Consider the following 24271-nt stretch of genomic DNA (forward strand, 5'->3'; position numbering starts at 1 on the left):
TGCCCTCACAGGTGGCGATGGCGACCGGGCAGGTGCTGTTCCACCGCTTCTTCTACTCCAAGTCCTTCGTCAAGCACAGCTTCGAGGTGAGCGGGGCCGGGGGAGGCGCGGGCGGCGCTCGGCGCGCGTTGGTTCGGGGTTTCCGAAGGGTCTGACGGAGCCGGCCTTCCCCGCAGATCGTCGCCATGGCCTGCATTAACCTCGCGTCTAAAATCGAAGAGGCGCCGCGGCGGATAAGGGACGTGATCAACGTGTTCCACCACCTGAGGCAGCTCAGAGCCAAAAGGTAAGGCCGTGTGCCGCCCCCGGCTCCCTGTCACCGCATTCCCCCGGCCCGGCGCTGCCGTGCGGCCCGGCCTGCCGGCTGGCATCGCGCCGAAGGCAGCCTTAGGCACTGCAGGCCGACGGGCCTTCGGGCCAAAGCACCCCTCGTGCCTTCCTCCGGGTAGTCCGCGGTTGTGCTGGCAACCGGGCGTCAGTTTGTAGAAGGGGAAGGCTGAGCTCGTAGCGGTAGTGGTGTTATTCTTTAGAAACGGTGGTTTTTGGAAGGAATCTGAAGAGAGTGGCTTGGCTGACAGTGCGTACGGCTGTAATGACAGCACCTCGACAAGGAGGAAGTGCGATTGAGCCTTGGAAGATGGAGGTGTCTCTAATTGCAAACAGTGAGGCTTCTGGTCTTCTGTGGTACTTGTGTAAGTCCTTGGAGATGCAGTGTAAGCTCACCTGATCCGTGTGCAGATCTGTAGCTGCGGGGCTGTTTTCAGCTGTGAGTGCCTAATTCTGCTTTTTTGTGTGGAAAGCGGTGTCTGTTTTCATGTGGAGAGCAGATCGTATGTTGAAGAGGAAAAAGGAATGGGAAGGAGAGTTACTGTTAAACACACAGTTTCCTTGAATATGTGGTGCAGCAGCATTACAGGCTGAGGTGGGAGACTTCCGCTTTGGTGAAGTGGCTTTAATTCTAGAGTGTGGTTACTTCAGATAATCCATAGCTCTAAAGGCAGGGTTTTCAGCTAGGCTTTTAAATTCACGCTTTCGTGCATGGATTTGTATCTCCAGGTTACAGCAGGAGTTCAAACTAAGCCTTGTGTTGCCTTCTTGAAAGAATAGAAATCTGTTAGGGAGGCCAGGTGTTCCTTGGGACGTTTATCCTGGTTGTGGTTCTGCTGTGGCATCTAAAACATCTGCTCTTACTGCTTTCTGCTCATGTCTTTGCAGTTAGCTTCAGATAAAAGAATGACTCAGTGTTAAAGTTCACATGGAACTTACTTTCATTCTGAGTTTTCTTTCAATTTCCATCTGCATTGTTGTCTCTGATGGCCCAGAGAGTTTTGTGAAGTTACACAGAATGTGGATTCCGTGGTGGTTTCTTTTATGACAAGGAGGTCTGGCTATTGGGTTATTAGAAGCTTATCAAGTGATTCCAATGTTTTGGCCTTGGTCTGCATATGGAAGCCTGGCTAATTGTATGCAGTGGTTTTTTGTGTGTATGTGTGTAAGGAGAACACAAATTAGTAGTTTTTGTGCTATATGAAGGATCAGAAGCTGAACTTAACCTGTGCACTTAAGTCTTTCCAGCTAGCCTATTCCAAATCAGAATGTCACACGCGTTACGTGGTGACTTAAATGCATCATGACAAGAAGTCATGCACTTCTGCCCCATTATTATCTGAAAAAATAGGCTATTGTTGGTCTGAGATTCTGAGTGAATCTGCATGAAATCAATCTTAAAATGCTGAAGTCTGACATTCAGGCTTGCTTTTTTTTTTTTAAACTAGGATGTAAACATTTTTTCTGTACTTTTTACAAGATGACAAGTACATGATCTGTACATGTTATTAACTTCAACTCTTTTTTCCCTTGCAACCGACTATACAGCGACCAGCTACATTTACCAAAGCCTGGGTGATGTGGAGTGGTACATAAAGATGAAGCTGTCGTCATGGCAACAGTGAGTGAAGTATCGAAAATCCCCAAGGAGAAGCCAGTGCTCTGAGAATAGGTCACTGGAATCGGGGGACTAACAGGTTGGCCGATGGTGAACCATTTGGAAGAACTCCTGTATCTTGTTATAAGCTTTTTTCTTTGCTGTCCAGGTTTTTAGAATACTAGCTTAATCTTCTTTTATCTGAAGCTAACACTTAGGCTGTAGCTAGTTTCTCACACCCAACCCAGAACTGAGATGAATGGTTAGGTTGCTGTACTTTCTTTCTGCCTGTAGTTTAGTTTTTCCATTAACTGAAGCTCCTAACCCACGTGACATTTGAGTAGGCTCGCTTTCTTAAACAGTTTTGGGTTCTTTGGTCCACTTTGTGGATCTGTGTAAGTGCAGTTTGAGTTTGTAGTAAAACATGCCTTCATCACAAGGATGCAGAAGTCTTTAAATTTGTAAAGCTATTCATATAAACGATTTGTAAGCAGTCCTTATGTATGTGTTTGCAGAAGTGGGAATAACAATTGGGATTTCCTTTTGTAAGTCATGTAGTCAACTGAGTTACTGCTAGGTGGTATTTCTAATGCTGGGAAATAAGAAAAAGCTTTAAAAGAAGTGTTTTGGACAAGCACGTTGTCTTTTGAATCTCTCACAAGCATATGTCATGTAGTATTGCATGTGAAATGTTTGTGTGCATGAAGAAAAGTCGTATTATGAAAGTACTGCTTTTGAAAAAACTTATGTGCTGAAATATCTCTGTTCTCAGTCAAGTATAACTCGTGTTTAATATGCAGAATGTAGTTTGAAATTATTTTACTTCTCTTAAATGTACCTGAAAGCTGCAGAAGATCTTTATGAGGCTTAACCGAACGGGACTGCTGTCATCTGTAACCTCACAAGTGTTGCTCTGAGATGCTTGGTTGGCTGTTCTCACTTCTGTTGCAGCAGTCCCGCAGTCCCACACTTGTGCTCAGGTGGCCTGCATTAATTCAGTGATGTTCTTAACTGTTCTGTGAACCTGCAGTGCTTGTATTTACAATGCTGGGGACAAATGTAGAACTCTCTTTCTTTTGGAATTGGCTACCATAAGAGAGATGTGCTCTTTGAAATGAGATGCTGATGTCACGCTGCACTGATCAGAAGTACGTGTTGCATTTTAAACAAAAGCACACACAAAGTACTTTTCCTCCTTACCACGTGTTCCAGAGGTATCAAACATATTGCATCTCGTGAAGCTGTAGCTGTGTCAAACACACAGATCCTGTTTGCCAGAGGGATTTTAAAAAAGCATGTTTAATTTATTCTGTTACGAACATGTTTGAGTGTGCTTATCTTCAGAGTCTCTAAATCCAGATTAAGTTTCGTGGCTGTTGGACTGATTTACCAAAATGGGCACTGTATGCTGCTCTTAAGTGTGAAGTCTTGCCTGGAGTGCTACTTCTGGTTTGTAACAACAGATTGGAAGTAGGAAATTGTAATACTGCTTTGCTGTATGGGGTTTGAAGCTTAGTTTTCTATAGAAGCTTTTGAATTATTTCCTTGACTTGTTACATGGACCCAAAAGCGGTTACTTCCCAGTTCTGAAAAGCAAAGGCAGCAAATGCAGTATCTAGTTCCTCTCCTTGCCTTTCACTGGGAGTGCTAAAAAGTTTTGCACAGAGAGATCTCTGAAGTCCACAGCTTCTAAATAATGACACATCCCCACACTGTGGAGTTGCTGATAAATCTTACGGTGGGGAACTTCACTGCTGCCTGCAATGAGATGCAATACAGTCGTATGCAGATTGCTGTTTTTGAAGTAGATAAAAGGCTGTTTGTCTATTCCGTCTGGAAATACCGTCTGGATAAACTGATACTTTTGTGGCTTCCTTAGGTCTGTAGATCACTTGTCTCACAGGTGACAGAGCAGGTAACTGAGGGCACACAGAGGAAGGCAGTAAGGCTAAGTTTTCTATCACTCAGTTGTCAAACGCAGACAAAGTGTTTGCAGTGACCCTTTTGCCCTGCAGAATGCCAGTGAAAGTTCACATGCAGTATGGCTGGCAGCCTTTCCTCTTGCACCATTGGCTAGCTTACTGCTTTTGTTTTCCTGACTTAGAAACGGCTTTCAGAGAGAGCAGACCCAAATGGAAGGAAGTGATCCCACTGCAGGAAGTGAAATCACCCTGCGTAGCTGTATGTCCTCCCTTTTGAGCTCTGAGATGTAAATCAGAGCTGCTCGAGCTGTTTCCTCTAGAATTGGCTGCCCTGAAGCATTCTGCTAATGAACCTAAACTTGTTTCTGCTGTCAGTAATGCCATTCGGATTCTGTTGCATCAGTGATCTCTAGATAAAATGGCATCAAGTAATGCTGTTACAAAACTCACCAATTGGAAGTGAATTGGCTTCAGCTGATTGAACTTGTGGTTGGTTCTTTCAAGCAGTCCTCCCACTCCAGAGCATTACGTTCAAACTGCCTCTGCAGTGTTTGCTGGTGATACCATAACTTCTCTATGGAGCTGGTCACCTTAAACTTCAAGTCGTCCTTCTCCAGTTACTTTGTGAAAAACGAACATACTTTGACTGAGTTATATTAAAATACCTGTAATCAGAAACCTCAGGAGAACTCTGTGAGTGAGAGTTGATGAGAGAAGTGCCATTACATGGCATGGAGAATGCTGACAGCAGCAGTACTGCTCCTGCTTGAGCTGCAGACCCTTCCTGGCATCACAGAGCTTCTGGGAGCCATTCCTCGGCCCCTTGGCAAGGGCTGGGGGAGCTCGTGCTTCAGCTGCAGGCAGATACAGCACAGTATTTTCATTAGTGAAGTGCATGGCTGCTTGTATCCCTTGACACAAGGTCACAGTCATCCTTCCAGGTGACTGCAGAAAGTGTACCTATCTTGAAGCCAGCTTTGCTGCAGCTGGGGAGCTTTCTGGTTACTCTTGTAATTCAGTTGGCCCTTCCTTTCTGGGATGGGAACCTCGGGGGCTTGGGGTGTTGTTTCCACTCTGACTGATTGGGGAAAAAGCTCAAAGTTGATGTGTGATCAACTTGTGGAACTCTCACTGACTCAGGAAAGACAATTTAGTAGTGAAATATTGCATTACTGTTTTGTATTCAGGGTAAAATAAATGTGTCATTAGTAGTTGGGGTGAACTAGAGTTGTGGGTTAAACAGCTGTGGTTTACTGGTGTGTAAGTAGTTGCAACACTACTCTTCTGCACTGGAAGGCATGTGGGATATGTGAGGCACTTTGCAAATGGGAAAGGATCTTTCTTTGAGGCAGTGGGTACAGTGTGGGGAGTGATGACAGATGAGGCCCAAGCACAGACAAAGGGAAGAGTACAAACTGGGGCACGATGCTGGTGCCTAAACCACATAGCAGGTTATTTCAGCTGGAATGTAAAAAACCAAAAAGCTTTGAAGAGTTTAGGTTTTGCAATCAGGATTTGAATTGATAGCACCAGACTTTGGAATTTTGCCTTGCCAAATGGGTGATCGCTCTACAGATACTGATGGATGGCTGCAGTGCACAGAGCCACAGAGTTTTCCAGTTTAAATGCTTTGCTGTATTAGACTTGTACATCACAGTAGGGCTGTCTTTCTGTCAATATTGGAGTAGTTTTGTCTTCTGGTGCACAAGAAACTGCAACTTCCAAAGCACAAGCTTGCTACGTTAACATCAGTAAAACCTTTCCGAAAGCTGTTCTAGCTTTTCTTCTGAAGTCCTGCCTGGCAAAGGTAACAGCATCGTGCTCCATTGTGAAATACAAAGGTTCTCTGAGATCTTTGCTGTAAAGGTGGCTCCATTCCAGTAGCCAGGGTAGCATGGTTTGCGTACACAGTAGGGAAGGATTTTTTCTCTTGGCCATCTAATCCATAGGCAGTCAAACGCAGGAACTAAACTAGTTGGTCTAAACTTGGACAGCACAAGATTAATGCTTAAACTTGCTTGCAGGAGTTGAAAACCGTTTTCTGTTGCCATTAGTTGGTTGGAAGGGAAAACAGAGTTGCTGCTATTTTTTGGATATGCAAAACAGTTTTGATTTTATTTCTTGCAAACTATAGGACTCCAAGCCCCCTGATACTTGATCAGAACTACATAAACACCAAAAATCAAGTAATCAAAGCAGAAAGGAGGGTACTGAAGGAGTTGGGATTTTGTGTTCATGTCAAGCATCCACATAAGGTGAGTTATCAGTAATAATGTAACTTGTAAAGAGTGTCCTACCCTGAAGGTGTCACCGTGGGCTGTGAGACAACAGACGCAGATGTAGAAACGATCAGACTTCATCTGCTTATTCCTTTGCTGTCGTCAGGAGTGCTTTTGCATAAGGGCTTTGCAAATAGCCATAGTGACCTGTGGTAGAAGTTACCTCCCTGGGAAACATGACAGGTGGCTGCTTTTGAAAATCACAGGCTGGGAGCAGAGTGGTGTCTGAATGTGGCTGCTGATGTGTGAGCTTAGAGCACGTAGCTAGAAAAGGAAGAGACCCCAATGTTTTGCAGTGCTGTTTGGTTATAGGCAGTTATTTCTTTACTGTTGCTTTATATGCTTTATACATTAAAACTGAGCCTTTTTTTTCTCTTTCTTTCCCTTCAGATCATTGTGATGTATTTACAAGTCTTAGAGTGTGAACGTAATCAAACCCTGGTACAGACAGCCTGGTAAGTTATTTTCTGTTCTCTTCCTAGCCAGGAAAATAGTAGCAGAAATAATAAGCCTGATGATCCATATGCAAAGCAATGAGATGTAAGTCATTACATAATTATTTACTTTCAAAACACTATAGTGCTTGTTTCTGCTTACTATTTTCATGGCTTGATTCCACTCTGTAATGGAGAACTCAATTTAACTTTGTTCTTTTTTCTACTCTTTAATTAAAGGGTAGTCCCTGATGGTAAGTCATAGAGCTCTGCCCTCGCACCTCAGCCCATGACCTGGGGATGGCCTGTTTGGCTGCCCTTCTCTCCAGCCAACCCAGTGCAAGCTCTCATCCGAGATTCACTGAAGTGGTCCATATCCATCGGGCAACATCTTCTAGTTCTGTCTGGGTGTCAAAAGGATTTGTATATTTGCTTTGAGAAGTACCTGTTAAAAATGTTTCTAAATGTATTTGTTGCCTAGCTACTGTATACTGCAGTTTATTTAAAGGGCCCATGGACACAGTGGGGAGATCGTCTGCCAACATAAATTGAGTTGATTTTACACTTGGCTAGACTCAAGGGTTGGTTTTTTGTTTTCCATAATAAATTAGTGCATGAAGCATGTTCACTTAGTATCTGTTCTGTACAGTCAATACTTGCTGACTGCTGTTCATTTCTCTCCCGTAGCTCAGAAACTTTAAAAATCATGGAGATCTCTGCTGTTTAAACGTGTCTCTTGGCATGTGTTGCTTGGCAGTGCCACCATGCTGGAAGAGAAGTAGCCTAGTGAAGCAGGAGATCTGGTGCTAACTTGCTAACTTGTAGCTCTTTTTTAACACGAAGGTTTTAAACACAGCGAGCAAATCGGATGCTTCTCCTTTGGGATGAAGTCGATGTTAATCAGAGCACACACAAGGTTTAAATGCAGTGTTCTGTGAACTTTGTAGGTTGCATCTAGCCTCTGGAAAATGGTAGGTTAAAAACATGCTGTATTTTTATGCTTGCATTTGAGTATTGAGCAGATTGATTTTGAAATACGAGAACATTGGTGTTTAAAGCAAACAGCTGCAGGGATGAGAAGTGCTTGCTGGTTTGCTGCCCAGTGGACACTTCATGGTGCAATGTAACTTGCACAAAGCTGTTACGTGGTGTCACTTGCATTGGCTTTTCAAAGCAGTGGGAATGGTGCAGACTTCTTTAATAGAAGTAAGAACTGTAAACATCAAATGCAGTAACTAAAGAAACAAAATTGTTCAATAACAGGAAAAAATAATAAAGTCAATTGAGTCTCCAGTATTGTACTCTAAAGATGCAAACCTGAGATCCAACCTTGCCTGAATTCTGTCTTTTAGGAATTACATGAACGACAGCCTGCGAACAAATGTGTTTGTTCGCTTTCAGCCAGAGACTATAGCATGTGCTTGCATTTACCTTGCTGCTAGAGCTCTGCAGGTGAGTGGTGTTCTGCCTTTCTACAGACGTCAATTGCTAGAAATTCAGTTTCAGGAAGATGGTGAAAATGCTTGCAGTGTGATCCGTGATCTCCAATTCAGGTTTGTTCTTTGTTTCCAGATTCCATTACCTACTCGCCCGCACTGGTTCTTGCTCTTTGGCACTACGGAAGAGGAGATCCAGGAGATATGCCTCACAACTCTGAAGCTCTACACGAGGAAGAAGGTACCTTCATGATGTGTTTGTGTTCTGGGGCAGCGTTTGCTGTCACGTGAGCTGTCTCAGAGCTGTGGGAATGCTGGGGTGCATCTCCATGCAGAAGCAGTTGTAAGGGCTCTGCTGTGCGACAGCTTCTCCCCAGGGAGGGGCTGAGAACAGATGGCAGAAGCTCAGAAGTGAGTTGCATTGCTGGGCAGGTGATTATGAGAGCCATGTTGAGAAATGGGATGGAAATACAGATTGCTTAAGTTTAACTTTATGCCTCTTGTTACTTTAATAGCCCAATTACGAGTTGCTGGATAAAGAAGTGGAAAAAAGGAAAATGGCACTACAGGAAGCTAAACTGAAGGCAAAAGGCTTAAATCCGGATGGAACTCCAGCGCTTTCAACACTGGGTGGCTTTTCTCCTGCATCCAAACCATGTAAGCTGGTTTTCTTGTACAGGAACTTGCATGATACTGTTTGAGAATATTTGAGTATTTTAAAACTGTGCTGTTTTATTTGTTTTAAGTGTAAGTTTGCTCGTTGAGCTGTGGGACAACGTGGACTTTCTTACAGAGCTAAGAAGCAAGAGAAATTTTTCCACAGTTATCAATAAGTGAAATAGCAAATTAGGGGGGAAATAGAGCTGCTTTGCTCTCCCTGTCATCTATGCTTCCCCAGGAGGGACAGGGACATAGTAATGATATGTTCCCTTTAGATTATTAAAAGTGTCTAGACGAAGAGTGCTGTATGTTACTGTATTACAAATTGTGAGTCTCTGGATTTGATGTGTTGCAGGGTCCTAATAGGTTCAGGGCTCCTTTTGTAGCAGGTGTCTCTGCAAGCTGCTTTTCTGAAGTACCTTTAAGGCAGGCTGTGGTCAGGAAGCAGAAGGGGGGAAGTCACAGCAATGGTGCTGTTGTGGTGTCACAGTAAAACCTTGTAGTGCATATCTTGAATCAGGTAATGGAAAAAGCTGTCTAAACTCAGTGATGTGAAGAATAGGCAGTTTTGTCTGGTCCATCTTACTTCTTGATGGCCCTCTTTCTACAGGTACTTTTCAGGAGCTTGAGAATGTGTTCTGAGAAAGCAGAATTACCTTGTCATTTCTCTTGAGAACTGAACATCACTGGGTTAGCAAGTGCAAATTTCTCACTAAAAACCAAAAGAGCTTCCCTATATTTGGGAAGTCAGAATTTGGCTTAGAAGAACTTGAGGGAAGGCAGGGCCTGCAGTGGGGCATTCAGCATCCTGCTGACAGACAGCTCGGGGACAGCTGCTGACAAAGCTTTGCCTTCCTGTACTTTGTCAGTAAACCTGTGAGCCCTGCTGAGTGGGGAAGCTGTGGTAGAAGCGGAGTGCAGCTGTCTGTAGGGCAGCTAGCAGTGTGTGGCCCTTAGTGGCACTGTTTTCCATGACATTTATCAGGTTCCCATCCACAGAGTTAGATGGGCTTGTAGCACACTTAGCCAGGCCAGTGTCAATCTTTCAAAGGGGAGGAGCCTACAGTCTTTGGCAGGGCATGTCTCAGTGTGGATTATGAGCTGAAGTTGTAGTCTGTTTGTTAGATTTGTACTAAGCATCTAAAAATGAAATCTGTAACTTTGCTGTGCAGTCTTGTTTCTATTAGCTGCCGTCATAACAATTGAACATGCGTGTCTCTGTCTGCCTGTGGGCATCTCCATCACTGTGCTGATCTCAGAGGGAGAAGGAAATAGAATTGTACAGTCATGAAGGTTGGAAAAGACCTCTAAGATCTAACAGTCCAACCATCCACCTCCCACCAGCATAACCCGTTAAGTCATGTCCCTCACAACCACATCTGCCCTTTCCTTAAACACCACCAGGGATGATAAATAGCAGCTCTTGAGCTCCTGTTTGCCCTTTGTACAAACACCAGTGACAGTATATATAAAAAGAAATACAGTATGCTTAGGACAAATTCCAGGTAAAACATCTAATCTTGAATTTAAATCTGTAGCTTCTCCAAGAGAAGTGAAAACTGAAGAGAAGAGTCCGGTACCTTTGAACACCAAAACCATTAAAAAAGAGCCAGAAGAAAGGCAGCAAACTTCCAAGAGCCCTTACAACGGGTAGGTGAAAAAACTCCTGTTCAAAGAGACTTTGCTCTCTTCGACTGAACTACTTCTAAGTTGTTTAATGAAAGTGGTGAACACCTCAGAAGGATAACCCTGTTTCTTCCTTCCCCCCTCCAGCATGAGAAAAGAAAGCAAGAGAAGTAGGAGCAGCAGAAGTGCAAGTCGGTCCAGGTCAAGGACAAAGTCCCGGTCTCGATCTCATACTCCCAGGCGGCAGTAAGTGGTGCTTCTTGTTTGGGTGGTGTGGGCTGGGGGGGGCAGTTGTTTGTTGTTTTGTTTCACTTGGCTCTTTTTTGAGGAGAGGGGTGATCTTTTGTCATCGTTTCCTGTATTTTGTGGGATTGGAGGGGGGTGGACGAGGCAGTTGTAGGCTGATGGCATGATCTGCTTTTAGACTTCATGCTGATATTTGGAGTAGAAGCAGCTAACTTAAATGTCAATAAAATGTTCTCCAGGTGTTGCTGACTTGGTTACTGCCTTTTTCCCTCTAACCTGATGTTGAGGGGGGAGTTTATGTCAAGTAGAATTGCAGAATATGTCACATTATGGTGTTCTGAGAATGCCATCATTGCCCATCAGTTAGCCTCTGCACAAGCGGTCACTGATTTCTCCCAGTAAGCTGGAAGCTTCTGAACAGGAAAAATAAACGCGTGTGTGTGTGAATGACACGTTTTAACCTTGTACCACCTCTCTGTAAGCTACAATAACAGGCGCAGTCTGTCTGGCACGTACAGCTCGAGGTCGAGAAGCAGATCCCGCAGCCACAGCGGCAGCCCTCGCAGGCACCACAACCACGGCTCTCCGCACCTGAAGGCCAAGCATGGCAGGGAAGAGCTGAAGAGTGCAAACAGACACGGCCACAAAAGGAAAAAGTCTCGTTCACGGTCGCAGAGCAAATCCAGGGATCATTCTGATGCTGCCAAGAAACACAGGCATGAGAGGGGGCACCACAGAGACAGGCGTGAGAGATCCCGCTCCTTTGAGAGATCCCACAAAGGGAAACATCACAGCAGCAGCCGGTCGGGGCACAGCAGGCACAGGCGCTGAGCAATGAGCCTAACTGGGTTCTGGCGGAGCCTGTAGATAATACAGTGAATGGACTCATTGGAGAGCAAGGGAATCGATTAGGATTTCATTAATTTAAACCCAATATCTGATTTTTCTAAAACAAGTAGAGCGTTTTTCTTTTGGGAAATAAACTGTTACCAACTTTTGCACATAATACCTTAGCAGTATCAGACGGATGGAAAACAGCGATCAGGTTAAATTCTATGTATTAGAGTTGTGTATTGTTTATTGATATGAGAACTGGAGAATGGATTTCTGTACAAAAGCGAAATGTACCTTATTTTTATACAAGTCAATTGCAGACACTTATATTTAAGTATAGTTATTTGTTTAAACGATGGTGGATACTTTCTTACACTGGTTTTAGTCTGCATGTGTTAAAAGATTTTTACAAGAAATAAAATCTAAGGCTTTTTCTACTGCCTATTGGATGTCAAACACTGAAGCTACTAAAAAAATTTTCTTTCATGTAGTGCTTCAAAGGGTGGATGTGAATGGGACGCCTGGCATTTTGACATGCTTCTCTTGTGGTTAAAAGGCTCGGAGTAACTTAAAGGGAACCTTGGAACGTGTCACAAGTTTGTGTGCTGCTTAGCATGGACACAGCAGTTGGAATACAGGAGTGTGTTGTGTGTAAAGCTCAGGGATAGGAGCAGCGGGTGGGAGCGGGCAGAAAGGCTGAGAAGGGGCTGCATTTCACAGAACACTGAGTCCCAGCACTGCCCAGCTGTGCCATGCCCCTGCATCTCCCTCAGGAGCTCACGTCTTGCTGGCTGCTGCTCCTGCATCCTCTGGTCTGGTGGAGCTGGAAGAACAAAGCAGGGCAAGAGACTGTTTTCTTCCCTGTTTCCATTACTGGTGGGTGCAGGTGGGTTGCAGGGAAGGGAGGAGTTGTGTACATGCAGTAGGATCAGAGTTAAAATGCTTATAAACAGCTGCAGTGAATGTGGCAGAAGTGGCTGTAGGTTTGTGACATTCTTCCTATCCATGCAGCCCCAGCTTTGCTGACACAAAGGACTGCATGTGCTGCAATGCTGCTCCCAGTTGAAAGTCCGGTGTGCTTTGTGTGGCTGTAGTGTGCAGGTGGACAAAGCCTGAGGCCATGTAAGCCAACAGAGCATCTGGGTGTTTCCAGGAGCAGGTTGTGGTATGGCCAGGGATTCTGTGGAGCTCAGAAGAGATGAGAGGGAAGGTGACTGAGCCAAAGCTTTTTTGGAGCTGCTGTGTTCCTGCAGCAGGACCTCAGGCAGCTGCCTGCACCCCAGCTGCATCTCTTCCCTAGAAATTCAGAAAATGAAATCTTTTTCAAAAGTTGGAACAGATAAATGTGTTCCTTTATATTTTAAAGAGGTAACCAAGAAATATGTATGTATTTGCAGTAACTTGGTTTGTACTTACAGCTTCCTGAAAGCAGCAGTGTTATGTTACTATGGAAATGAAGGTAACTTTTCCATAAATACAAGTATGGAGCCCTGGGCAGCCATAACAGTCTGGCTTCCAGGCAGCACAGTTAGCTCAGGCATCAGTGGGTGGCACGAAGTTTGTGCCTTGTAGTGAAACTTTGAGGAAGAATCAGCCTCTGTGTTGGAGTTGGTGTGTAAGCACTAATTACCCTTCTGTGCTCCTAGTGCCCTCACTCCAGAGCTGAAGAGCAGGAGTTGTCTTCTGTATAAGCTGGAACATCTGGTGATGGGGAACATCTGGGCACCATCTGCTGCACATTGCTTTACACAGTGAGCTCGCAGGGGTTCAGTGCTTGTCTCTTCTTTCCTGGGGAAAAAAATGTGTTCAGTCAGCTTTACTAACGGCAGCCTTAACCATGTAATGACTGCCAAAAATGGGCCCTAAAATAAATGGTTTTGGTTAATGAAACAAAAGGAGATGATCTGTCTTTAAGCACTACTAAACATTGTGCAGTGACATCACCACTGAGGGAGTGAGCAAAGTCTGAGTGCTGGGTCCACTGCACTAACAACTCAATGATTGTAACTCACAGCCTTGTTTATGGATGGCCCTGCCTTATTTTTACCACTAACCCTCCTTGTCATTAGTGGTACTGAAGTCCAAATCACAAAAACCAATCATTGGAGGATACTGTTACATGTACTCTTACATCTTTCCTGCTTTCAGGATTAGGTCCAGGTGCTTTGGTGGTGAGAGCAGCCTTCGGGTGCCCTGCAGGCTGTTTACTTCTGTTTTCTGCAAGCAGTTCCAGGGTGACCAGGAAGGGGTGCAGTTAAAGAACTTCTAAAGGACTTCTCTGCCCGGGTGTGTGCCCTGAGGCCAGTACCCATGTGCCAGCACAGCGGTTCTTCCTGCAGGAAAGCAAGGAACAAAGTGAGCACTGCTCACAGCGCGTGGCCGTACAGCATCAGCAGGAGTTCAATGAGCAGAGCCTCTGCTCCCAGTCGATAGCAGCCTCTGTCCATCTTTTGCAATTGGTGGATGCTCCGTACTCTGCAGAGCCCTATGGAACACGCGGTGAAACCAGGTTTAAAGGTTTACCCCCAGAGTGGAAATGCTTTTATGGTTTAAAACAAAAACAAACAAACAAAAAAAAAACCACAAGAACAAAACACCTACCATACTCTGTGACACTCCACTGCAAGAGTGTTTCTTACTGTAACTGTAGGTGGAAGCAAGATGGCTCTCCCAGCTCAGGCGTAGTTCCCCTCTTCCCAGCCCCAGCTTGACTCGCTGCGCTTTCTCTTGCCAGGATGGATGAGAGCAGGAGGACCCACTTGGACTCAGTGCTGCAGTATACAGATGAAGCACAACGAAAGGCACTGCGTGTCCTCCCTCTCCGTCTCCTTGGTACTTCCAGCAATTGCAGCCTCCGGTGCTGCTGCACTCAGGAAGGTTGCTCTGTTGGCTCTATGGTGAGCAGATGGGCAGCAGCAGCCCCGCGTTTGCTTTATGCTGGGCAGCAGATGGCAGCCAGAGGGAGCAGGAAGGCACACGGTGCTGTGCTTCTGGCAAGAAATTGTTCCAACAGCGAAGTGCTGCAAGAGCATAAAGCTGTGCAATCAGAGCTGCAATTCAGAGTAAGGAGACCAGGCAAAGGCTGTGGCCCAACAGATGGAGGTGCTGGGATGGGGCCGGCAGGGAGGAGCTCACACGTGGGGGAACAGCTGCCAGGGTCCTGGGCTAAGCATGGGGTGCTGCCGTGAGGGCCTCTCCTTGGGAAATGCGGAGTGCTTCAGTACAGCTGCTGCTGGGAGGGCACTGTGAGTGCAGAGAGGTGCTGAACCTGGGGTCTGCCCCTCCCTCAACCTTGCTTTCCCTCAGGAAACGCTGCAGTCCCAGCGCGTGCCCATAGCTTGCATTACCACAGTGGAGCTCTGGTGGCTGCACCCTGCTGAGGAAAAAACACTTCTGTAAAGGAAGCAGCTTCCCCTTCCCAGCTCCTGCCTGGCTGTGCACCAGCACAGCAACATTAAGAAAAGCTGTTGTGGGGAGAAAGAAAAAAACAACAAACAAACAAACAAACAAAAACCTTTATATTCTAATGGTAAGAAAAAAATTGCAAAAAAACATACCATTATTGTCCCAAGAAACAAAACTCCTTGTTGAGGCTGAGCTGCTCCCAGAGCCATCAGCTGCTCTGCTGCCATTCTGGGTTTTATTCTGTAGGTGGAAGTGTTGCAAAGCAGACGTGAGCAGCCTGTGCATGCATACAATCATGCAGCACTCCGTGCATGCAGGGTGCTGCCACAAGGCAGAGTGCTGCCCAACCTGAGGCTGCTTTGGAGCAGCAGGCAATAGCTGGGGGTCACTTCAAGCCCTGCAGGATCACACGCTGCCCCGGGGCTGCAGAAGCACTCCAAGCTCTCAGCTGCCCCTTCTAGCATGTGGCTCCTGCGTGCTGGAAAGGCTGCCGTTTCCCAAGGGGAATGGCACCTCGTGCTTCCACCTGAGTTTGAGGAGGGCATAGGGCACAGCTCCATAGCCAAAAAATGGCTTTGGGTAGGCAGGGTGGGGAGAATGATTTAGTGAGGGACTGCTGGTCAAAACATCAGCTGTAAGCCCAGGCAGGTCATGCTGCTGCACCCAGAGAGAGCGACAGCCTGCGTGCCACTGCATCCCTCCCAGCCCCTGCCAGACCCAAACCAGCTCTCCATTCTATTTCCAGTTTCCATCTGTGGTGAGTTTATAACTGAACTGGACACTGGGGGGTTATAGCACAGTAGTTTGCCATCAAGGAAACCGCAAGCAAAGATGTTATCTCCACCATATGGTTCTTATTTGAGGAGATCTGTCAAGTTACATGAACTGACACAACACAGCTTGGGGCTGGGTGTTGTTTTACACACACATGGGCTCCCAACACAGCAGTGCCCCGAGCTCGGCCCAGATCACAGCCCAACACAGCAGTGCTGGCAATGGAGCACCCATCCTGCATGAGGGGCTTCAGAGCAGGTCCCAGCTGTGCCCCACACCCAGCAGTGGCTGTATTTCTGAAACCTCACACAGGTAAGGTACCAGGTAAGGCAGATTGCCAACAGCAAATCCAAACATAGCACCCAGATCCAGGTGTGTGACCCCTTCCCTCCCTCAGTGGCAAAACCCAGCAGCAGGACACAAGTGAGATCTCTCCAGGAGGCAGAGCTCAGCCTGGATCCCCACCACAATAACCAGGCTGAAAAGAGGATGGGGTAAAGCAGCATGAGTGGGGCCAGGGCTGCTTTTAGTGACATACACATGGTGTGACAACATGAAACAGCAGCAGCTGCTAGTGAGCTGTAGCAAGGGAAGGCTTGCAAGTAATTCCACGGCAACTAAACAAAAGCAAAGATAAAGGGTGAGAAAGCATCTCACTGTAAGCACCAGGACCGTGGTCCCCCAGGACAGCTGCATACCTGCTAGGTGTGCTGTGTGTGCCAACAGAATCCTCAGTGCCAGTGGTGCTTCCTTCCATGAGGAGCACAGCAGGAGTGGAATATCCTCACCCTCTGAATTTCTGTGGGCTCTTCGGATGCAACTTTTGCTTCTTTTGCTTTATAGCACAGGAATTACAAAGCCCAGCCATCCCTGTGTGGCTTTAGCATACGAATTACAGTCTCCTCTGAGCTCCAGCAGCTGCCTCAGTAACCCTCTGAGGAGGTGCTGCTGCTATTTTTAGAAGGAATCTACAAAAACAAAACCCAAAAAAGACATCAGCAAACATAATTAAGTTGGCAACCAGCAATCTATAAAAGCAGTGAGGCAATGCTGCTACTTGGTTACACCCACAGCGGCCATAAATCATCCCCCCATCTGACCTCTTTCTGCACACTTCTGGGGGTTGCTGGCATTCCTTTTTTGAGGTACTTTTCCCAAAATGCACATGTGGTTCTTTGTTCAGATCTTCATGATGATTAAAGTGACCACCCTGTCCTGGTAACTTGAAACACTCTTACAGCTCACACAATGCTCCACATACACAGGAAACAGCTGCAGAAATGGATGCCTGAATGGATTCCCATCAAAGCCAGTGATTCACAACAGGCAGCGCTCAGAAAGCAGCATCAGCCTCGGATTGCTGTGAGGAGAGGCAGCCCACCCTCCTCCCACCCCCCCACACCGTTATCCTTCATCACGTGCACTTCTGGCAGATTTGCAGGACTTTCCAAACACCCTTCTGGGGCTGTGTTTCATCTCCACGTTGTGCCGCTGACTCAGTGCCTCTCAGCTGACCTGGATATGGAGAAAAAGCAGCGACTCTTGAGGTAAGAGAGGGCACCGCTGTGCGACTTGGGTTGTTTTGTTTCTCAGGGATATGCAAGCAGTGCCACTGTAGGGACATGTGGGCAGGACAGAGATGTGACCCCCAGCCCAAACCAGCAGCAATGGGGAAGTGCTGCTCCTGCAGCAGCAGGCAGATTCCTGAAGGCACTCCTTACCCCAAGCTTTGCACCTCCCCTCTAGGTACTACGCATTATAGGAAAGCAACGTTAAGCAAAATAAATCACTTTCCACTTCACATAAATTGGGAGTTGGAAAATCCCATGTAGGTCACAGGCTGCTGCCAGCAGGGCTGCTCCTGACTGCCCATTTTCCACGGCTCTTTCCTGCCCACCCCCCCATGACTCAGGCCAAGGGGCTCTTCCCATCCCCTGAGGGCCAGCACAGCCTCAGGACATTTTCCTTTGTGCTGCGCTGAAACTTTCCTCTGCTAAATGTCATCACCCCATGACTCCCAGCCAGGACCACCCCGCACTATTCCACACTTTCTCTGCTGTTTACTGCTGTAGTTTTCATTCACTGAAGGAGAAGTGGCTGTGGCTGCTGCTGATCACAAGTGCTCGACACCCACCAAAACTGAGCCATCCCATCCCATCAGGACAATGCCACGCTGCTGAGAGGGACCATCCAATTTTTGATTTGGGTCTCCATGCTTCTTCCAGCCCAAAGCCTCCAGTTTGGCCCTGAAATGATGGGGGTGGGTTGAGCTGCTAGGAAAGCTGCATCTCAGGAAGTAGCAGAAGGGGATAGGGCAAGGGACAGGAAGTGTGGACCTTGGCTTTGAACACGTGTTCTACTCTTACCTTTGCCATAAAAAAGCACATTTCCCAGATTTACCATAAGTAACTGCTCCCAGGTGGAAAAGGGCCAGCATACTCCGTGCTCTGCTTGCTCTCATCTGCCCAGGTGTCCTCAGCCAGCTTCAAGCAGAAGGGCATATCGAGCCATCTGTATGCAGAAATGAGGAACTGAGAGCCAGCCCACAGCTTCAGTGCACAAGGTTTGGCAGTACGCACAACAGGTCTGCCAGGGACAGGACAGGCACCCTGGCTTTCACAGATAGGCTTTGAGAAATATTGTTTTGCATGTGAAATCTATGCTGAAGCCAACAGTCACCTAACGGCACTCAGATTGAAATGGCTGCTAAGAACATTGCCCAAAGTCACCAAACAGCACAAAGACTACAGTAAGCCAAAAAACTAGAAAACCACATGGGACAAGAGGTAATGGCTACAAGTTGTGCCAAGGGAGCTTCAGGTTGGAAATCAGGAAAAATTTCTTCTCTGAAAGAGTGGTCAGACACTGGTACAGCTGCTCAGGGAACGGGGTCACCATCCCTGGTGGTGCTCCAGAGCCGTGGGGATACGGCACGGAGGGATGTGGGCACTGTGCATGGTGGGCTGGGCTGGGGATCTCTGAGGCCTTTTCCAACCTTAATGATTCTGTGATTTTAAAGCACAGACAGCTCCAGCTCCCTCTCGCTCCATTTCAGCGAAGGCACTCGCCCTCAAGTTGCCCATGGTGGTTGTTGTGCTGAGAGCAAGCTGCTTCCACAATCGACCTGAAGAAACCCCTTAAAAGTGCACGCCTGCCCCGTCTTGTGACCGATATGCTTCATCATCTCCTTTTGTACTTTGTTCAGAGGTTGTTTGCATCATGACAGACCTTTCACACACGCTGCCGCCCTCAGATCTCAGATGGTTTCTTTGCATGCACCATAATCGGGCACTGATGCTCCCTTTGTCGAGCTCCTCTGAATGCTCAGCAGCAGCACACAGCCTACCACACCCTGCAGGGCTGCAGCCAGCAAGAAACGGAAAGTGAAATGTCCTGAGTCTGCTGCATGCAGCTGTGCCTTCTGCTCAGTGCGCCGCTTGGATTCCAAAGTGCCGCTGCTGCCAATCCGTATCTTTGTCAGAACTGAAATAAAGGCAACCCTAACAAGTTAGCATTCACTAGTGTGCAAACAGGAAACTTGAAACGCATTGAATGTTTGGAAATAACAGGTTCCTCTAAAGGAACCAGTTCCTGTAAATTTATGGGATTGAGGAACCAGCAACAACAGGCTTTACAGGCTAAAATGGATCTGTGTCATCGTTTGAGTTCCTGACGTTCAGAAATTAATGGATTCTGGGCAGATACTGAAATCTACACAGCTTCCAAAGCAGCTGGCAGTGCTCAACACCAATTTCAAAGCACAAGTGCAGCACAGGAGAAAAGAAGTGTCTCCACGCTATGACCGGGCACTGCTCCCAAAACGACAGCTCACCTGAGGCTGTGCTGCAGCTCGGAGTGAATGCTCAGACCTGAGCTGGTGCCACTTCCTCGTGCCATCTGACAGGCTTCATGCCCAGAACACCACCAACACATCCATTCGGTTCTGAGTTCTGCTGAGTGCATGGCAGAGAACACAGATTAGACATCTGACCAACATGTCTGTCTGTCCACGATCCCTGCTATTTCACACAGACCAAATGCTGTACAGGGACCAGATGGACAACTTCTGTTGCTCAGCATTTGCCCTGTTTGAAAGCTGCCCTGCACATAGATCAGGGCTGACTTTCAACCTGTCACTTCGTGTGGCCTGCAGTGCGAGGAGCAAAGCACGTGGTGTGACAAGGCAACAGCACAAAGCCTGCTATACACAGAGGGAGGTACAGTGAGGGCCTTCAGTATGAAGGCAAAGAACAAATACAACGCGTGCAACACAACCCATGGCTTACAGAGTCTGACAATGGCACCATTTTCCCAGCACGATGCACACCCATCACAGCATGCATTGCTCACTCCACTGCAGCACGCTGCTCACCCCAAGCTCCTCTCTGCCAAGCACCTCTAATTAGTATTTTCCTAACTTTTCCACGTGAAGCACATTGTGAAGGACTGTATGACTAAGTTAGTGTAAAGCAAATCACAACCACCTGGTGTGATCTGTGTATTGTAAGTTAACTTCTAACCACACATACTTGCTTTTGCCAGTGAAGAACTGATGGAATTGGACTGGGTTTAGCTGAATGGCTACAGTGAGATCCAGCCACACGTTACAGAAGTAAGTGTTACTTCTGTAGGCTCCCCAGCCATCATCCCTTGCCTTACTGGCAAGCAGCACAGCCACATCCTGGCACTGACCTTAACTCAGCAGCAATTCAAGGTTCCAGATGGAAAACTGCAGCTTTGGAAGATTTGTGGCTCGCTCCTGTCAGAAGATAGGAGGTGTCTCTTGAGATAGAGAGGAGCAAAAACACCCTGCAGGATCTGGCCACACTCGCTCGGAAGCGGTTTCTTTTCATTATCTGGGAACAGTTCTCAGTGCAATGCCAGATGCCCATGTTTTCCATCACACAAATTGTATTTCCGGTGTTAAAACCTCTTCAGCATTAATCTTTTACAGCATCCTTTTTATTATCCTATCAAAATTAATTTTGTACTATGCTTTGAGGATGAAAAAAGCCACATAAGTGCTAAGCATGTTTGGTTCCATTACTTCACGGCACTGCAGTTGCATATAGTTTATCCTTCCATTAGCAGAATAAACTCAAATAACAACAGCAATTAAAGACCTAACATCAACTTTTCATTCTGTAAGTAAGTTTTTAAACAACTGAAAATAGAGACGTGCAGCTTTTGTTTGAGACAGGAAGTTTCCCTGATTCCATTCTTACACTTTTTCTTTTGCATTAAGGGCAGGCAGTGCTTTCTGCAGCACACTGCAGGCTGTAAAAGAAACTATAAAACACCAGGAGCCAAAACAAGAATTTAAAGCGAAGAATATCTCACAGCACAACCAACTCTTTAAACAAACGTCTGCCTGCATTTCCTTCTGATTAATGCATTTTACTGACCTATGGCACTGGGTCCAGCTATTTCCATACACTTTCAAGGCTGCTAAGACACCACAAAGATTTTTTCCTAGGTCTGCTTTCTTCCCTTGCAGAACCACTCCACGTGCCAGCCCCGGGCTGCACTGCCAGGTGTTGCTCTGAGCTCTGCCCCCAGCCCTGCTGCACACTCTGGCCTCCTATCCTGCTATGCAACACAGCAGCTACTAGCACAGTCATGCTTTATGGACAGACTCAGGACTGCACTCTCAACCAGGCAACATCATCAGCTCTGCCACGAACAACAGAGCAGCCTTTGCATGAGTCAAACTCACAGCCACAGGCCACTTTCCTGCAACCTTGAGGAGTGAGAGGACGGCTGCTTCCTGCAGGCAGCTCAGGAGCCACAGAGGCTGATTTGTTCCAACTTTGTGGTTTCCAGTATTCCCTGGTGCCGTGAGTCCTAGAGTGCAAGGTCCAGTGTACGAAAAACCCATTCATAAATGACACAGCTTCTACAAAATGCACTGCCTCCAGGAAGCTGCATTTCCTGAAACGTGGGGTTGGAATTAGCTGCCTGCCTTCTCCATGGCACTCTGCTGCTCTGCTTCACCCCATTGCGAGAAATGCTTTGTAAACTTTCCTTGACTTTGTGAGGTTACTTTGTAAAAGCTGGTGAACAAGGTTTCCTGATATTAATCCACTTTGTTTATTGCTTAGCAGCACGAGCTCCGGGTTTCTGCAAGCTATGGAAATGAGGGAAATCTTGGCTCCTGACTCAGTGGGGGTTCATGATTTATCCTCCCCCTCACGCATCAAACATTATTTCTGTGGCTGCTCTCTTTATTCCAGGTGCTACTCCTTTCCCACCATTTATGAACATACAGCCTTCCTTAGAGAGGTGTTGCAGGACACAACCAGCAGCCAGGAGCCCAGCTCTCAGCCCTGCAGCACTGGACAAGACGGGCCAGCACCATTCAGAGCTGGGCATTCTGTGCACAGGAACAGAGCCAGGGTGGCTGCTGGCCCAGCTCTGCTCTCTGCTTTAAGTACAGAGGCACGACTGCATGCATCTCACTTCTTCAGTACAAAAAATCCAGCATTAAACTCTCAACTGTATCAACTGCCACAAGTGTTCACCCTCACGTCTGTTCCACAGTGGTCTGAGCAAGTAAAATAAAAATTAATGTACTGCATAATTTAAATGTTCTTTAAATCCGTAAAATAAAATTGAAGTTCATCTAGGAGTTTTATTTAAAATTGACACACCAGTGCTCTGGAACTCACCATTTTAAGAGCTGCCTCAACGAAGGTCTGCTCCTTCAGCACAGGAAGATGGCAGGTGGGTAACAGAGCAACAGTTTTCAAGCTCAAAGAAGTCAGGATTTCTCCTAAGCAACTACAACAAAATCATTCTCAGCAAGCACAGAGAAGGGAACACCCAATCATTCTTTGTGCCTCTGTGGAATGGTAGAAAAATGGATTTCATGAAGCTGTGCTTCAGTGGAATTACTTCCACATCTTTCAGACTGCCACTTTTCAACATCTTTAAGAAAAAAGAAAAAAAACACAAATTAGTGACCAAAGCCACTCACCTGTGACTGTGCTTCCCAGGTATCTTCACTGTGTCTATGATTGATTGCTGCCACCGAATTCTTGCTGCTTTCTGAATTTGAGGATAGGGGATTTCTGAGCACACTTTTTGGGCTCTGCTACCACTGAGATCAGTTAAGGTTCAGTAATGGAAAGGATCAGTAAAGGTTCAGTGGGAACAGAAGCTGAGTAAGACAAAGCGCACCTCAAAATCTAGCCCAGGGTGCTAAATCTACAAAGGCTGCTTCTCCCACTAATTTTATTATGTGATGTGTATTCCCTGCTATGCCACTGGATTCAGCAAAGCAATTCTAACTTACTCCAGCACTAAAGTGACACGTAGTCACTTCGGCACACACAGGGCTATCTCACCACTCAGAAATAACATAGTCAAGGTTCACGGTGTGAGTACAAACGTATTTGTGCTTACAAGCATCCTGCAAACCAGCAACTCCACGTTTCCAAATGTAGAGAAAGCCCAGTGCTAAACTCAACAAGGAGCAGGCAGCCTCCGTGATCCTGCTGCTCACGTGCTCTGACAACCCCCAGGATGCTCCCTTCCAACTTACCCCCAGCTGGGTAGCTCAGGTCCGTGCTGGCACTGTTGGGAAGATGGCTGCAGTGTCTGGGGGAGGCTGCCCAGGCAATGGGTGCACACTGCTCCACGAAATAATGGCATATATCTGGTTCAAACCAAACAAATTGCATTTTGACACCAGAAACGCACAATGAAGTTACAAGGGACAACACACAAAATGGGAAAATTCCAATGAAGTGCTTTAGGGAGAACAGCCTTTGAAGTCGGTAATTATTTTAATTACACTTCTTGAATACGTGCACCTTTTTGAGAGGCAATTATTTTTTCATTCTTACTTTTCCCATCTTGGAATGTAGATAGCACTTAATTACATTGATACGCAACGGACAAATAAACATTATTGCATCAAAAATACATCAGAACGTAACTTAATTCTCAGCTGTAGAAATGCACGACGTTCATCAGGCAACACCTGATGCCCAGGGCCAACAGTTGAGTGGCCGACAGCGCAGAGCTTCCCCGCGTGTCAGAGTTGGCTCCTCTGCCTTCTCCTGGCCGCGCTCTCCCGGCCTCTGAGGGCTGGCAAAGTCACACTGCCGGGCCTGCCAGCGGGTGCCTGCACAGCTCGGGGAACGCCGACCTGCCCCGAGGGATGGATGGCCCCCCCTGGGCGGCTGCTGCGTCCGTAATCGGCACGCAGGGCAGGGGAGGAGGTTAGGCTGCCCTGAGCCGGAGAACGCGGCGATAACGGGAAGTTTCCACCGAGCTTTCTGAGTTGCAGTACTTGTTCCCTGGCTTGAGTCAAAGCTGCAGTCAGCTCATAGCGTTCCTCGCACTCTCTGCGCACCGTTTCCTGGAGAAGAGTGTTCTGCAAACAGAAACAAAGCCTCGCTCTGCAAAATGCCATCAGTGAAAACACGCCTCTGTTAAATTCCTTTGGGCCAAGGCAGGGTGCCTGGAGGGCACCGAGGCACGGAAAGCCTGCAGTGCTTCCTAGCACTTCATTTTCTCTGGAAGTTGCTCTGATGACATACGCTGGCATTTACACACGCATCCTTATCTCAGGAGACAGTGGAAAATATGAGGTAAATCCTGAGGAGCTCCTCCTGGTCTCCTGCCCTCCCTCCAAGCACAGGGAAGCCAGGAACCCTGCTCCTGGAAGCAGCAAGGCACAGAGTCCAAGCACTGCTCTGCCACTTCACTGCAATAAGATGCTTCC

General features: G+C 46.9%; 2 protein-coding genes and 1 long non-coding RNA gene across 17 annotated transcripts in view; 2 read left to right on the forward strand and 1 right to left on the reverse strand.

Moving 5' to 3' along the window:
- Positions 1-6: 6 nt before the first annotated feature.
- CCNL1 (cyclin L1) lies at positions 7-11803 on the forward strand. 2 transcript variants are annotated; one of them, XM_010717018.3, is made up of 10 exons: positions 7-86; positions 177-286; positions 5981-6101; positions 6516-6580; positions 7912-8011; positions 8132-8236; positions 8511-8652; positions 10194-10305; positions 10429-10527; positions 11010-11803. In XM_010717018.3, exons 1-10 carry the CDS (start codon positions 18-20, stop codon positions 11356-11358), a joined length of 1272 nt encoding a protein of 423 aa, XP_010715320.1. In that variant the 5' UTR covers positions 7-17; the 3' UTR covers positions 11359-11803. The 2 variants fall into 2 exon arrangements, with proteins under 2 accessions (XP_010715320.1, XP_010715321.1); XM_010717019.3 differs by lacking the exon at positions 7-86 and adding an exon at positions 1876-1948.
- Positions 11804-16238: 4435 nt separating this feature from the next.
- The window catches only part of LEKR1 (leucine, glutamate and lysine rich 1), a 60489-nt gene continuing 52456 nt past the window's right edge, over positions 16239-24271 (reverse strand). For 6 of the 14 annotated variants that reach the window (XM_019619218.2, XM_031555027.1, XM_019619216.2 and 3 more), the window contains exons 12-17: positions 23084-23920; positions 22209-22467; positions 20233-20299; positions 19373-19490; positions 18769-19023; positions 16239-18051 (exon numbers count right to left, since the gene is read on the reverse strand). In XM_019619218.2, the coding sequence (XP_019474763.1) occupies positions 23579-23920 (342 nt within the window). In that variant the 3' untranslated portion in view covers positions 16239-18051; positions 18769-19023; positions 19373-19490; ... (1 more) ...; positions 22209-22467; positions 23084-23578. Of the gene's footprint in view, positions 18052-18768; positions 19024-19372; positions 19494-20232; positions 20300-22208; positions 22468-22498; positions 22588-23083; positions 23921-24271 lie in introns of those variants that run through there. The other 8 variants (XM_031555026.1, XM_031555022.1, XM_031555023.1 and 5 more) reach the window with 8 other exon arrangements.
- LOC116217034 lies at positions 17000-19049 on the forward strand. The gene is made up of 2 exons (XR_004160884.1): positions 17000-17087; positions 18560-19049. It is a non-coding gene; the product is annotated as an uncharacterized LOC116217034 (long non-coding RNA).

This window comes from Meleagris gallopavo, chromosome 11 (assembly GCF_000146605.3).
Source record: "Meleagris gallopavo isolate NT-WF06-2002-E0010 breed Aviagen turkey brand Nicholas breeding stock chromosome 11, Turkey_5.1, whole genome shotgun sequence".
NCBI classification, from domain to species: domain Eukaryota; kingdom Metazoa; phylum Chordata; class Aves; order Galliformes; family Phasianidae; genus Meleagris; species Meleagris gallopavo.

What these genes read in the sequence shown, in the direction of transcription:
- CCNL1 (XM_010717018.3), top strand. Translation starts at nt 18, where the DNA reads ATGGCGACCGGGCAGGTGCTGTTCCACCGCTTCTTCTACTCCAAGTCC. An exon ending in TTCTCCTGCATCCAAACCAT is followed by an intron (nt 8,653 to 10,193) that starts GTAAGCTGGTTT and finishes TTAAATCTGTAG; the next exon opens with CTTCTCCAAGAGAAGTGAAA. An exon ending in TCCAAGAGCCCTTACAACGG is followed by an intron (nt 10,306 to 10,428) that starts GTAGGTGAAAAA and finishes TCCCCCCTCCAG; the next exon opens with CATGAGAAAAGAAAGCAAGA.